Below are 16,516 nucleotides of genomic sequence, written 5' to 3'. Positions count from 1 at the left end.
CTACATTTCCTTTTTTTCTGACATAGTTATTAGACTAGTAGATTAGAGGAATGTTTTACTGAATTTTAGCAAAGGGTATGATGATGACTTATGTTAAATTTATAGACATAATTGAGAAATATATAGAGTAGACAGAATTGTATCTAGTTGAATTTTCAATATTACAATTTGGGACCAAAAATTTAGTAATGGAACATCAATCTAAAAGGAGGTCTCTAGGGAGTACTCTAGAGAATCTGTCTTTGGCTCTGTTGTGTTCAGCAATTTTATTAATCATTGTGATAAAGGCATATGCCTCCAGACTTCTGGCCAAGAGGGTGGAGAGAAGTCAGGCACTGTGCTAGGGTCTCCTGACTTTCCCTCAGAATTTTTTTTAGGTTTTTTTTTTTTTTGCAAGGCAATGGGGTCAAGTGGCTGGATTTGAACTCAGGTACTTCTGACTCCAGGGCCAGTGCTCTATGTACTGCACCACTTAGCTGCCCCCTTTCCCTCAGAATTAATGTGAATCAAGCCTCTTAACAGAATTCACATCCACAAAATCCAGAGAAGAACAAAGGAGAACATCTACCAACAAGGTCTATCTCAGGGGAACATGGGTGAGCCAGGGACAGAGAGTAGAAAGTCAGTGCAGGGGTGGCATGGTAAGACCCAGAACTAACCTCCGAACAGCCTCAGAAGCTTTGGCTTTATGAGCAGGCAGGAGAGCAGCATAGCAGGTGGGAGAGCTCTAGGATGGCTGCCAGTCAATCTGGTCAGCTCTGCTGGCCAGGAAGACCAGGGCCACATGCCCCATATTTTTAGCAAAGTCCCTGTGCTTCCAGTTGAGTCCTCTTCCCCCCCCCCATCCCTGTGAGAGAAAGGGACTCTTCCTAAAACAGAGTAAAACCCCCCAACCTCCCCAGGCTCAGGAGTGGGCAGCAGATCTCTCTCAGTACTGAGTGAACAATGAGATTAACTAAAATAGCGAAGGGCTGGGCCCAGCCCACATTGTCAAAGGATAATTCAGACCTCGATGCTCCCCTCACCCCTTTCTAGGCCTAGGGAGAGGGCCTAAAATCAAGGTCACAGATAAACCTGAGAAAGCCTCTAGCACCCCCTACTGGCTGGCCCTCTTGGAGTTATTAAACCCAGTGAGCAAAGCCTCAAAGGTTTTTCAAAACCAAAATTCTGTAAACCAGCCCTTCCCCCAACACAAGGACCTAGGAAAATGAAGAAAGACTAGCAGAAAGAGGGATCTATGGAAAGCTACCTCAAAGACAAAAATTCAGAGAGAGCTAGAACTTCTGAAGAGAATATGAATTGGTCTCCAGCCCAGAAAGACCTATTAGAAGAGATCAGGAAGGAGTTTAAAAAACAACTGGAGGGGGCGGCTAGGTGGCATAGTGGATAAAGCACTGGCCTTGGAGTCAGGTGTACCTGGGTTCGAATTCGGTCTCAGACACTTAATAATTACCTAGCTGTGTGGCCTTGGGCAAGTCACTTAACTCCATTTGCCTTGCCAAAAACCTAAAAAAAAACAAAAAAAAAAACAAAAAACTGGAGGGACAGCTAGGTGGCACAGTGAATAGAGCACGGGCCCAAGAGTCAGGAGGACCCGAGTTCAAATCTGACCTCAGCCTAGCTGTGTGACCTTGGGCAACTCAATTAAACCCCATTGCCTTGAAAAAACAAAAAAATCAGTTGGAAAAATTGGAAAAAGAAACTCAAGAGAAAATTAAAACCTTGCAAGAGAAAATTAACACCTTGCAACAAGAAAACAAATCCTTAGAAAATGCAATTGGACAAATACAAAAAGAAAATAACTCAAAATTTCAATTGGACAAATAGAAAACTCCTTCAAAAATAGAATTAACAATTGAAAAAAGGAGTTGCAAGAGGTAAATGAAGAAAATTTTTCTCTAAAAAGAGAATGGAATCTATGGAAACTAATGACTTGATGAGACAACAAGAATCTGTTAAACCAAAAAATAAAAAAAAAATAGAAAAAAATGTAAAATACCTCATTGGCAAAACCAATGACCTCAAGAATAGGTCTAGGACTCAATATTACAGGATGTAGTGATGGAAAATTGCCCTGAACTCATGGAACCAGAGGGCAAAATAGTTATGGAAAGTATACATCAATCCCCTTCGGAAAAGGGATCCCAAAATGAAAACACCAAAGAAATATTGGGGCCAAATTATAGAACTATCAGATAAAAGAGAAAATCCTGCAAGCATCCACAAAGAAACAATTTAGATACTAAGGAGTCACAGTAAGGATTACACAGGACATGGCTACATCAACATTAAGGAGTTGAAAGGTATAGAATGTGATATTCCGAAAAACAAGGGAGCTTGGAATGAGCCAAGAATTCACTATCTGGCAAAACTGAATCTTCTCTTCAAAGGGGAAAGATGGACAATTAACAAAATAGAAGACTTCCAACTTTTCCTGATGAAAAGACCAGAGCTAAATAAAAAATTTAGACATCAAACAGGAGACTCAAGAAACACATGAAAACGTTAAAAAAAAAAAGGGTAAAGGAAAGAAACTGCTGTCCAATAAGATGACTATATCCCCACCTGGGAGAAAGATTCTCATAACTCTAGAGAATTTTAACTCTATTAGAGAAAATATACTTAGCCAGAAGTAATGGCCACCAATGACCTATCTGTGACTCTGAAAGAATGATTTAAAAACTTTATCTCCTTAAAAAGGGGGGGACAGCAAAGAGCCAGGAGAATGGAGGAGACTGAATGGGGTAAATTACATTACATAAAGAGGTAGAAAGGATTTAATGCAATAGAGGAGAAGAAGGGAGGAGGTGACAACTACCTGAATCCTATTCTCATCATATTTAGCATAAAGTTAACAAACACACACTTAGTTAAGAAACTTAACTTTCAAGTAATGGGAAAGGGGGAAGGGGGAGGAAAAGAAATTAACAGAAGGGAAAAGGGGCAAAGGGAAAGGGGAAAGAAAGGGGAAGGCAGTTAGATACAAGGAGGCAAACACATTGAAGGTAGTGGTATTCAGAAATAAAATACTAGGAAATATGGATAAAGTGAAAAAAGGGGGGAAATATAAACAAAGGGAAGATAGCATGGAGGGCAATAAAAAGTTAGTAATTATAACTTTGAATGTGAATAGGATAAACTCACCCATAACACATAAGTGAAGAGCAGACTGGATTAAACACCAGAATCATACAATATGCTGCTTACAAGAAACTCATTTGAAGCAGAGAGATACATACAGAGTAAAGGTAAAAGATTGGAGCAAAATATATTTTGCTTCAGGAAGTGAAAGAAGCAGGGGTAGCAATCATTATCTCAGACAAAGCAGCTGCAAAAATAGATCTCATTAAAAAGATAAGGAAGGTACCTCCTAAAAGGTACCATAGACAATGATTTCTTTTCTTTTTCTTTTTCTTTTTTTTTTTTTAGGATTTTGCAAGGCAATGGGGTTAAGTGGCTTGCACAAGGCCACACAGCTAGTTAATTGTTAAGTGTCAGAGGCTGGATTTGAACTCAGGTCTTCCTGACTCCAGGGCCAGTGCTCTATCCACTGTGCCACCTAGCCACCCCTGGTACCATAGACAATGAAGCAATTTCAATACTAAATATGGATGCATCAAATGATATAGTATCCAAATTCTTAGAGGAGAAGTTAAATGAGTTACAGGAAGACACAGATAGCAAAACCTACTGGTGGGAGACCTCAACCTCCTGCTCTCAGATTTAGATAAATTTAACCATAAACTAAACAAGAAAGAATTTAAGGAGGTAAATAGAATGTTAGAAAACCTAGACATGATAGACCTCTGGAGAAAGTTGAATGGAGATAGAAAGGAATATACTTTTTTTCCCTCCAGAACATGGCACTTACACAAAAATTAACCATGTACTAGGGAATAAAAAACAATCAAATGCAGAAAGGTAAAAAAACAGTGAATGCATCTTTCTCAGATCATAATTCAATAAAAATCATATGCAATAATGGACCATGGAGAGATAGGCCTATAAATTGTAAACTAAATAACCTCATCTTAAAGAATGAATTGATCACACAACAAATTATAGAAAGAATTAATGACTTCATCCTAGATAATGACAATAATAAGACAACATACCAAAACTTATGGGATACAGCCAAGGCAGTTATCAAGGGATATTATTATATCTTTAAATGCTTACACAAATAAATTGGAGAAAGAGGAAATCAATGAAATAAACATGCAATTAAAAAAAATCAGAGAAAGAACAAATTAAAAACCACCAATTAAATACCAAATTAGGAATTTTAAAAATTAAAGGAGAAATTAATAAAATCAAAAGCAAGAAAACTATTGAACTAATAAATAAAACCAAAAGTTGGTTTAATGAAAAAAAATAAAATTGATAAACTTCTGGTTAATTTGATTAAAAAAAGAAAGAAAACCAAATTGATAATATCATAAATGAAAAAGGTGAACTCACTACCAATGAGGAGGAAATTCAAGTAATAATTTGGAATTATTTTGCCCAACTATATGCTAATAAACTTGAAAATCTAAGTGGAATGAATGAATATTTACTAAAATATAAGTTGTCCAGGTTAAATGAAGAGGAAATTAAATACCTAAATAACCCTACCTTAGAAAAAGAAATTCAACAAGCCATTATTGAACTCCCTAAGAAAAAATCCCCAAGGCCAAATGGATTCACAAGTGAATTCTATCAAAGCTCAAGGAACAAGATAGAATAACAATTTGATACAAACTTTTCAGAAAAATAGGAGAAGACAGAACTCTGCCTGACTCTTTCTATGAAACCAATATGGTGCTAATACCTAAACCAGGAAGAGTCAAAACAAAGAAAGAAAATTATAGACATCTCCCTAATGAATAAGGATGCAAAAATCTTAAATAAAATCTTAGCAAAGCAATTACAGCAAGTTATCACTAGAATAATACACTATGACCAAGCAGGATTTATCCCAGGAATGCAGGGTTGGTTCAATATTAGGAAAACTGTTAGTATAATTAATTAAACCAAAACAAACCTATCAGAAATCATATGATTATCTCAATAAATGCTGAAAAAGCCTTTGACAAAATACAGCACCCATTCCTACTAAAAACACTAGCATGTAGGAATAAATGGATTGTTCCTTAGAATGATGAGCAGCATCTATTTGAAACCATCAACAAGCATTATATGCAATGGGGATAAGCTAGAGGCATTCCCAATAAAATCAGGAGTGAAACAAGGATGTCCATTATCACCACTAATATTTAATATTGTGCTAGAAATGTTAGCTTCAGCAGTAAGAGGAGAAAAAGAACTTGAAGGAATAAGAAATGGGAAGGAAGAAACAGAACTCTCACTTTTTTGTAGATGACATGATGGTAAACCTAAAGAACCCCAAAAAAATCATCTAAAAAACTACTAGAAACAATTAGCAACTTTAGCAAAGTTGCAGGATATAAAATAAACCCTTATAAAACCTCAGCTTTTCAATATATTACTGGCAAGATACAGCAACAAGAGCTAGAAAGACAAATCCCATTCAAAGTAACCTCAGACAATATCAAATACTTGGGAGTCTACCTGCCAAGGCAGACTCAGAAACTATGAAGACAACAACAAAACACTTCTCACAAATAAAATCAGATTTAAATAACTGGGCAAATATCAACTACTCGTGGATAGTTCTAGCTAATATAATAAAAATGACAATTCTGCCTAAATTAAGCTACTTATTTAGTGCCCTATCAATCAAAATTCCAAAAAAAATACTTTAATGAGCAAGAAAAAATTGTAAGTAAATTCATATGGAGATACAAAGAGTCAAGAATTTCCAGGGATTTAATGAAAAAAACTGCAAAAGGAAATGGCTTAGCCCTACTAGACTTAAAATTATAGTACAAACCATCATTCGGCAAAACTGTCTGGTATTGGCTAAGTAATAGAGTGGTGGATCAGTAGAACAGACTAGGTGCAAAAGAGATAGCAGGAAATGATTATAATAATCTGCTGTTGGATGAATCCAAAGAGTCCAGCTTCTGTAATAAAAACTGTCTCTTTGATAAAAACAAACTAGATAATTTTGATTACATTAAATTAAAAAGCTTTTGCACAAACAAAACCACTTTCACCAAGATCAAAAGAAACATAGTAAATTGGGAAAAATTTTTATAACTAGTGTTTCTGACAAAGGATTCATTTCTAAATTATGGAGAACTGAGTCAAATTTATAAAAAAAAAAAAAAGCAAGCCATTCCCCAATTGACAAATGGTCAAAGGATATGCAAAGGCAATTTACAGATGAGGAAATCAAAGCAATCCATAGTCATATGAAAAACTGCCCTAAATCATTACTTATTAGAGAAATGCAAATTAAAGAATCTCTGAGGTACCACTTCACACCTCTCAGACTAGCCAATATGACCAGAAAGGACAATAATCATTGTTGGAAGGGTTGTGGGAAATCTGGGACACTAATGCATTATTGGTGGAGCTGTGAACTCATCCAACCTTTCTGGAGAGCAATTTAGAATTATGACCAAAGGACAACCAAAATGTGCATACCCTTTGATCCAGCAATACCACTTCTGGGTCTATACCCTGAAGAGATCATGAAAAAGGATGAAAATATCACTTGTACAAAAATATTCATAGCAGCTCCAGTTTGTGGTGGCAAAGAATTAGAAATTGAGTGAATTTTCATCAACTGGGAAATGGTTGAACAAATTGTGGTATATGTATGTTATGAAACCCTATTGTTTCATTAGAAATCAGGAGGGATGGGAATTCAGAGAAACCTGGAAGGATCTGCACGAACTGATGCTGAGTGAGATGAGCAGAACCAGAAGAACACTGTACACCCTAATAGCCACATGAGGGTGATGATCATTCTTAATGGACTTGCTCATTTCAACAGTACAACAATCAGGGACAATTTTAGGGTATCTGTGATGGAGAATGCCATTTGTATCTGGGGAGAGAATTGTGGAGTTTAAACAAAGACCAAAGATTATTACCTTCAATTTTAAAAGTTATATTATTTTGTAAATTTTCTATCTCATATTTTATTTTTTCCTTTAAGATATGATTTTTCTTCAACACATTCAATTTCTTTAAAGAAAGATTTTATTTATTTTGAATTTTACAATTTTTCCCTTAATCTTGCTTCCCTCCCCCCCCCCACAAGGCAGTCTGTTAGTCTTTACATGAACATGTTGCATTCAACTTAGATCAATGTATAACACAGAAACAATGTAAAGACTAACAGACTGCCTTCTGTGGGCGGTGGGGGGGGGAAGCAAGATTAGGGGAAAAATTATAAAATTTAATTTAAAAAAAGGGCATATGCCTCTCAAGTGCATAGATAATACAAGGTTGGAGAAATCGCTATAATACTGGACAACAAATCTGAGAATTAGAAAGACTTCAGAAAGTTAATACAATGGGTTGAATCAAATATGACTAAATTTGAAGTCTAACTTTATTCCAAAAGAACAAGTGCATAAATTCAGAATAGGAGAGATATGGTCATACAGTTGACACAAAAAAGATAAAGTGTGTTTTAATACATTATAACATGAGTCAACTCCATGACATAATAGTCAAGGAAGCTAATGGAATTTTACCTTGATGGATCCATGATTCAGTTAATAAGTATTTCTTCTACCAATACAGATTATAATCTACCCAAGCCTTTTCATTTTATGTAATTCCATCCAAATATTTCCATCCATCCTCTATAGAAGAAGAATGGTGTAGTAGATAAAGTGCTAATCTTGACATTAGGGAGAAATTTATTTCAAATCCCACCTTAGTCACTTATTATCTGTATGACCCTGGACAAGTCATTTAATCTTTCTTGGCCTTGGTTCTCAGTTTTAAAATGAGAGGTTTGGACTCCCTGGTTGAGCTCTTATTCTATAACCCTATAAGGATGTACCAGAGTGTTAGACACTCCGGCTCTTTTTTTTTTCATTTATTTTTATTAAAGATATTACTCTGGCTCTTTTAATATTTTCCAGACACCAGTGTAATACTCCATTTTTTATTTCTAATCTTTCACTCTGCTATATAAACAACCCATCTCCTTTTCTGATATTGTTTGTGCCATTTCTTGCACTCCAATCCTATTATTCAGTATGCATTTTGTTGTTATTTTTTTGAATTCTTAAATTAGCAAACACCCATTAAAGTCAGCATTTTCATATAGATTGTAAAACTGGAGTGAACTGTACAAGAAACTGAAAAATCTCCATTTCTGTAGAGTTTGCTTTTATTTGCAAATATGTACACTTGAACTTAACCTCAAATGACTAATAAATTCAATGTGTAACTTTAAAAGTTGTATTGTTTGTGATTCTTTCTGACCTTGCTTTTGTTCTTTCTTACTATTCTCACTACTCATACTCTGGGGGGATGTAGGGAGCAAGTAAGAAACCCAGGAAACAAACATTTAGGTAATTCTTGAAAATATGCTTAGACTTCATTAATGGAGGGACAATGTTTAGAATTAAAGTCACAGTCCTGCTATACACTATCCTGTTCAGATTATGTCAGGAGTACTATATTAACATCTACTTACTACCATAAGGTACACAGTTTGAGGTAGAGGAGAGCAACAAGGATGGCAATGAGAATATAAAACATTCCATACAAAGGAGGAACTAATGATACTTGGTTTGGAAAAGAAAGACTCTAAGAGGACATGATAGCTACCTTCAAGAAGTTGAAAGGTTGTCATACAGAATAGCAACACTTGTTTTACACATTCTTTAGATGGCAGAACTTGGTGCAATGGACAAAGGTTAACAAGAAGCAGACTGCAAAAGAAACTCATTAACTTCCTAATAATTAAAGCTGTTCAGAAGTTAAATGGGATATCTAAAGAGAGAATAGCCTTCCCTATTAATGGAAGTTTTTAAGCAGATGACAGATGCATATTTGTTAAAGTTGTAACAGAACTAAATGACTTATAAATCTAAAATTTCAAAATAACTAGGATCACAGGTCTAAAGCTAAAAAGACCAAAAACAAAGCTTATTTCCAGGGGACATAAAGGGACAGAAGTAGCAAGAAAATAGAGAACAAACTGGGAAAATGTTGAATACAATGACAAATGTCATTGAAGTTAGAAAGGGGATGGTTTTAGGGTTTTTTTTGGTGAAAGGAGATGGTTTTAAGAAGCAAAAGTCAAGGGTATCAAATGCTATACAGAGATTATGTAGAATGAAAAATTAAGAAAAGGTTTTTGAGGAGGTCACTGGTGACCTTCAAGAAAATAATTTTACTTCAGTGGTAAGGACAGAAGATGTATTATTAAGGATCCAAATGAGGACAGGAGACAAGGAAGTAGAGGCAGTTGTAAACCATAGATTACAGGATTTTTGTGGGAAGAAAAAATACAAAACATGTAGGAAGGAGAGAAATTGGACAGTAGGTAGCAGAATCAAATACAAGTTCTTTCTGGGAGATAAGAAAGCTGTTTAAGTGTGAAGCAGAAGAGGGGAAAAACAGACACAGATAGTCTAACTGATAATGCTGGAAAAGAAGATGACTAGGAAAGAAAGATGGAATGAAACTCAAAATACAGGTAGAATGGTTTGCATTTGAAATAGAGAGCATAGTACAGTGGAAAGAGCACTGGATTCTGAGTCAGAACATACAGATCAAAAGCCTGACTCTATACTATACATGTGATCTTAGAAAAGTCATTTCTCTTCTCTGGGTCTCAATTTCCTCACCCATAAAATTAAAGAAATAGAACCAGAAGACATTTAAAATATCTTCTCATTCTAAATATATGATCCTATAATAGGTTTTCAAGAAGAAGCAGGCAAATGAGGACCTCAATCTTAATGTTATAAGAGATCAAATCCCGTAATGAAGAGAAGGCTGGAAAGTGTATGCTAGTTTAAAAAAGATATTAAATCTAGGAAAATGTCACATCTAACAAGGTTTTGATGCAACAGTGCAGATATAATTTGTGGCTGGCAAAGTGTTCGTATAAATATCAAGAATGTATAAATTAAGGTAATTAGCAAAAAGGAACTCGTAAAGCTTATTTCAGCTAAGGACTTTTGCTACATGAAAAACATAAAAACTAGCAGATTAATACAATGGTTTTAAATTTTTTATTTTTAATCTGAATTCATTTATCACTTTCTGCACAAAATATATTATGCTTTTATTCCCACCAAATCCCACCGACAAACACTTTCCTAAAATCTTAGGCTAGGGACTCAAATCTCTATGTCCTACCTGCCCTGCAAATTTTGCCACCAAGCTGTAATATAACAGTTATATCCAGGTCCTGGTTAGACTCTGGTAACCTTTGAAATCACCTACTTAAAGGAGTTAAGAATTGTATACCTCCTGTAGACTAAAACTGAAAAGGTGCAACTGTCTTTTTTTTTTTAAGTAGGAATGAAAAGAAACGTCTTTCAGCGTACAGGATCAGGATGATAGCAATAATAACCCAATCTTGGCAGCCTCTAGATTTATGTGTTTGCGAGTGTGATGTTGCCACATAAGCCTTATGATTGCTACTGCCAGCTCAGCAGCTGAGCTTGGAGAAAAAGGTGGGAGGGAGCGGTCCCTCCCCATCCATACATGCCAGCAGCGGCAAGGGGAACTACTTACCTGACACAGCCAGGCCAGCAGGGGCTAGGTGATGGTAGGGGGCGGTGAATGAGGGATGGGCTTTCAGTGACAGCCGCAAGGAATCTGTGGCAGGGGAAGGGAACTTCAGAGGCGCTAAGGAGGCTGGCGGCATCTCTTCCCGGGCCTGGACTTGGGGGTGGGGGTGGGAGCGCACGCCACAGAGGGTCGTCCTTACCTTGTCGTCTTCGCATCTCTTGCCCTGGCCCTCTCTGGCCTGCAGCCGGCTGCTGAGGAGGCCGTAGTCGGCCTCCTTCTGGTCCATCTGCTTCTTGTGCGAGTCCACCAGCAGCAGGAGGTCCGAGTTGCGCTTCTCCAGGTGGCTGCGGGCGACCTCGGTCCTCTGCACCTGGCTCTGCAGCTCCAGCATCTCCTCCTGAAGCAGGACGTGGCGGGAGGAGACCCTCAAGTAATTGAAGGCGAGGATGGCGATCACCACCAGCAGCCCCAGCAGCACCAGGGAGGGCAGCCGGCCGGCCCGCCGGTTGGCCCCGAAGCCCACCATCCTGCCGGCTCGGACGCTGGCGGGAAGCGGCCGGGGGCCGGAGCGGGCAGGTCGGCGGGGCGGCGGTGGGGACAAAGGCGGCCGCGGGGCGAAAGCACCTCCACCGGCGGCGGCGGCGGCGGCGGGGCCCAGGGCTGGGGGGCGGCGGGCCCCGAAGCCCCCAGGCAGGCGGGAGGGGCAGAGAAAGGGGCGGGGCCGCGAGGGGCAGACCCGCCCCGCCCTGCCCGCCTTCTCCCGGGCCCGCCCCGCGAGCCTTCCTCCGGACCGAGCACCCGAGGAGAACCGCCACCGGGCGGGCCCGGCCCGGAGCGCCCGCCAAAGCTCCCCAGCCCGACGCGCCGAGCCCCGGGGAGTCGGAGCAAGAGGGGCGGGGGGAGCAGACTCGGAAGGGGCGGGCTCTCCTCGGGCCCCGCCCAGCTGGACAGCTCCCACGCTCGGGAGGGGGGGCTTTTCCCGGTTTCCGCCGACGCCCCTTTCTCGCGAGAGGAGAGGAGTTTTCTCGTCGGCCGCCGGGACTCCCGGCCCTGGGGAGCGGGGAAGCGGCGGCGGCGGCGCGTTCGTGCAGCTTTAGGCGCGCGGGGCTTGTCTGCCCCCATCTTGGGCGCTTCCCTTCTCCCGGGGCTTCACAAGATGCCGCCTTGACTGCCCTCACGCCGCACGCTCTGTGCGGGGAACGAGACCAGGACGTGAAGTGGCCGGGGTCCGAGACCAGCATTCCCTTTTCTCCTTGTGTGAATTATAAAAAAAAAAAGAAGACAGACGTTTTAAGACAGGAAAAAAAGCTTGATCCTTAACATCGGAGAAACCTAACGAAATGGGGAGGGATGAGGAAAAATAGTATTAATAAGGAAATGCATCATGGTTTGTTGTGTTAGAAATTTTAACCTTTTCTTTCAATCATCGAAATCATTTTGGTGTTTTTATTTTTTCAATAGAGAAAAAAAATCAACTCTTCATTCTAACACTCCCCCAATTGAGAGAGCTAGGAAATTAAAACCCCTATAAAAACACTTTTAGTCAAGTAAAATGAATTCCCTCATTGGCTACATCCAAAAAATGTCTCAATCTGTAATCATGAGTCTCTCACCTCTTTACTAGGAGGTGGGTATACATTTCATAATTAGTCCTTTGAAATCCGTGATTAGTCTTTGTGTTGATTAGAATCCTTAAATCTTCTAAGCACTTTTTCATTTAAGCTCCTACTATGAGCCAGGCATTGGGGATTAAAAAAATACAAGTGGATTAGACAGTCCTTACCTTTCAAGGAGTTTGTGTTCGCAATTGGAGAAGCCAGCACATAAAGGGGAGCTGGAAAGGGGGTGAGAGTGGCCTTGAATCTAAGCTTCTAAGATAATAGTAAGCACAAGAGAATTGCATTTCAGGATGGAGTGTGTTCCCATTTATTACACTTCTCATACAGAAATCTAGTGGATTTATACTAATTGGGTTTAAATAGACATTGTTAAGCAGTCTGGATTAAGAAGAAACAGAGGAGCAGCAGATTGCCAATCATGAGCCCTAATTGTTGTGAATTAGAGACAACTATATTATATATTAAATAATCCTTAAAGAATATACCCTAGTTCTTTCACCTTGGATCTGTGAATAAAAACCTGAAGTAGTACAAAATCTACTACTTTTAAAGGGTAGAGTTACCTTGTTTCAAAATCTCACTCTCTCCCTTCCTTCCTTTCCAGTCTTTTTTTTTTACACCCTATTCTCCATCCATCAATACTGGTCTAATTTGTAGTTTCTCAATGAGACAGGATGGTTCCTTTTCCACCCCCAATGATCTTCACCTTCAGCTTCTTGGTTGCCTTACTTTTTTCATGTTTCAGTGCTCACTCCAGCAGCACATATACTAAAATTGGAACCATATAGAGAAGATCAGCATGACCTCTGCACAAGGATGACACGCAAATTCATGAAGCCTTCTTTGATGTTTCAGTGTAAGTCTCACCATCTGGAGGTCTCTATTGTACCCCCACCCACCAAATGTCAAAATCTTCCCATCTCAGAGTGCCTTACAATACTCTATATATCTTTTAGGTACCTATGCTGTCTCCCCAATTGGAATGTAAATTGGGAATTCAGGACTGTCATTTTACCTTTCTTTGTACCTGGCCCACACTAAGGTATAATAAATGCTTGTTGACTGATTTTCAGAGTAAATGTTAAAGAGCTTGAAAGGAGCAATGAAAGTCTTTCATGGTGAAGAGAGAACTATTTTTTTATTCTTCTAGATGTCAAAAGTCAGAAACATAATCAACAGGGTATAGATTTTAGTGTAGGCTAAGGGAAAATTTAGAGTCCCTTTATTAACTCCTTATAATTTCCCCTATATAGTATAGCAGATGATCCAGTCTTTTATTTTCATCAAGAAGATTAAAAGTGCCTAAAAGTGGGAGAGAGGAATGAAGAACTCCCTCAGCCTATTTCTCCAACTTCACAACAGTAACATAGACTCCATTAATTCTCTTTGGTCATAGAACTTGGAAGTATTCCTATTGCTCCTTTTCCTTTTTAAGTTTTCCTCCTTTAAGATTTATACAAGGGGCAGCTAGGTGGTGTAGTGGATAAAGCACCAGCCCTAGAGTCAGGAGTACCTGGGTTCAAATCTGGTTTCAGATACTTAATAATTGCCTAGCTATGTGGCTTTGGGCAAGCCACTTAACCCCGGTTGCATTGCAAAAACCTAAAAAAAAAATTTATACAATCCACATCTTCCAATATTACCTACAAATCTTTATGAGTTCATTATCTGGTTCACACTCTTTTTCTTCCACAACTCCTGTCCTCATACTGGGGACTTAAGCATATATATAAACACTCCCTTAGACTCTCCAAATTTCTCAATCTACTCACTTACCATGTTTTACTCCTCTATTCCTCTACACCTAATCTCACACAGAAAATGGTAATGTCCTTGATCTTGCCATCTTCCACAAATGCACTAAAAATGTGAAATCCCTTTATTTGGCCAAAGTTTACTGGTTTTCATGTAGTTAGCCTGACTCTGGAAGAGTCATCCAGTCTGTGCGATGAGCATCTTTTACCTCCTTTCTCAGCTCTGCCAGAATTACAGAAGAAGAAGACTTGGGTCCACATAGAATTTAAAGCCATTTTATATTTTTCTTTGCCTTGTGAGTTGTCATGGCTAAAAAACTTATATCAGCTGTCTAGCATATTGGCGAAAAACTTCTCTGTACTTATATAAGTTAGTTCTGTGAAAAAAAAAGACTAAGTCTATTGCCAGAGCCATACTTGAAGCCTTTCCAGTATGATAATCCCTGCCAGAGCTTACCCTCTGTTGGTACAGACTTCAAGAGCTCAGGGACTTCTCAATGAAGTAATCATACACTGGAATTGGACTTTGTGCTTGAGAAGATCTCCACATATACATATACACACATATACTTATGCATTCATAAATTTATACACATATACATATCTACATATATCTACATATACACATATGTACAAATGTATGACTAATTAAGGTCTTTTTTTACCTTGTTCAAATATTGGTATATTAGAAACTTATTTTCCCCTTCCTTATAGAATCAACATTGGCATTAATCTTTAGAATACCAAAGGAACTATAATTAAAAGCCCTCTGAGCCTCAGTATAGAAAACAACCCAAAAATCATTCTCCTAGCATTGACCAGGCAATTTAGAGGCAGAACTCAGTGGATAGTATGAATTGGCTGCTATCCTGTATATCTATAGAATTTCAGTTATTTTTTGCTTTCACCCCAAAACCAGATCTTATGAAAAAGGTCTTTCCATTTTCCTGGATTGTAATTTCATGAAAATGTTCTTCTTATTGCTCATAGTACCTGTGATCCTAGACAAAACCTTCCAAGTCCTCTTTGGTAGTTAATCTTGAGCAAATTAGGAAACATTTCAAAGTTATGTTCTCATTCCCTTCAATCAATTACTGTACTAAAAGATTCAAATGAATGCATTTGGAAGCTGAGGAAACAGATAATACCTTGCTTCTCACCAATCACTATCCTGGAACCACCCAAGTGTCCCTAAAACATCAGAGATGGAAATTTTCCTATTAAAAAGTTGGAAGAGTTTTTTTGAATCTAATTCTTCCTCTCACATGTTCAATATTGATCTGTGTTTAGTATGGTTATAAATATAGAACTTATATCAGATTGCTTTCTGCCAATGGGAGGGAGGAGTGAAGAGGGAAAGAAGAAAATTGTAAAACTCAAACATTTTGTAAAAAAAATGATTGATGAAACTACTATTTCATGTGGTTGAAAAAACAAATAAATAAAATATCTAAAAATAAGCAAAAATGGAAACCATTTGGGAACTATCACCCCACCACTCCTTAGCATATTAGATAAAGACTGGTACATCATAGGTACTGAATAAATACTTATTGACTTAGTTGAAAATATGAAAGTCCACAGCATTAGTATCTAATTCATGTCTTCACCCTCTTGTAAAGCATATCCTTTAAAAATCTTTTTTTTGGTCACATTAGTTTTATGTGTGGGTATTTTCTGTTTTTCCTTTCTTAATGCAGATGCTGAGCATAATTATTCATTTGGGGAAGCCTTTTTTCTGACAAATGTGGGAATCACATAGGGAGCTCCCAGCTGCAGTGAAATGTCCTAATTTACTAACTTGACCAGGACTACACAGATACATCAGAAGCAGTACATAAACTTGGATCTTCCTGATTCTGAGGTCATTTCTCTATCACTACACCATAATGCTTCACACATAGTAAATGCTTATTAAAAATATTTTATTTTATTATATTAAATGCAAACTAAAAATAGCAAAGTGGATGAAATATTTGTACTACCAGATTATGGCATAGAGTTGAATGGACAACTCATTAAATCAGTCCATTGATATGTAGATGGGTAGATAAATGATGATGATGAAGATGATAGTGATAGGGAGATAATTCAATAGATTAATTGAGAGATCAGTAGATAGATATTGGATAGATACTCTAGATGGATAAAGTTGCTTGCATAGAGGATAGAAAAGATCATGCAGGATGATATTTAGGAAAGTGTCTCGTTACCCATGATCCCAAACTTTTCATTAAGTCAAAAGTTTCTTCTCTTTAACATCAATATTTCTCTGATTATAACTATAATTTTGGCTATCAATCATGAAATAGCATCATAAAGATCAAAAGTGCTGTTAGCCAAATTAGCAAAGAAATGACACTTTGTGAATATAACCAGACTCAGCACACTCCTGATGATGACTTGCCATGGAAAGAGGGGTAAAGGAATCATCAAAGAATTGCAGGGAATCAGTCAATTAGCATTTATGTGTCAGGTACTGTGCTAAATTCTTGGAATACAAAGAATGGTCAAAGA

At 38.2% G+C, this 16,516-nt stretch overlaps 1 protein-coding gene and 1 non-coding gene across 7 annotated transcripts in view; one reads left to right on the top strand and one right to left on the bottom strand.

Annotated features, from left to right (window-relative positions):
* Positions 1-11,167, bottom strand: part of GOLM2 (golgi membrane protein 2) — a 107,050-nt gene extending 95,883 nt beyond the window's left edge. For all 6 annotated transcript variants that reach the window (XR_012478134.1, XR_012478135.1, XM_074235284.1 and 3 more), the window contains exon 1: positions 10,826-11,167. Coding sequence is in view for 4 of the 6 variants with exons in the window: in XM_074235284.1 (XP_074091385.1) it covers positions 10,826-11,152 (327 nt within the window). In the remaining 2 variants the exon portion in view is untranslated. The remainder of the gene's footprint in view (positions 1-10,825) is intronic.
* A 1,822-nt stretch (positions 11,168-12,989) lies between these two features.
* LOC141523262 (U6 spliceosomal RNA) lies at positions 12,990-13,096 on the top strand. Its single transcript, XR_012478444.1, has one exon. It is a non-coding gene; the product is annotated as a U6 spliceosomal RNA (small nuclear RNA).
* Positions 13,097-16,516: the final 3,420 nt, after the last annotated feature.

This window comes from Macrotis lagotis, chromosome 4, assembly GCF_037893015.1.
Source record: "Macrotis lagotis isolate mMagLag1 chromosome 4, bilby.v1.9.chrom.fasta, whole genome shotgun sequence".
Taxonomy (NCBI): domain Eukaryota; kingdom Metazoa; phylum Chordata; class Mammalia; order Peramelemorphia; family Peramelidae; genus Macrotis; species Macrotis lagotis.
Note: the sequence above shows the minus strand (reverse complement) of the source record. Positions and strands in the feature narration are given on the sequence as shown.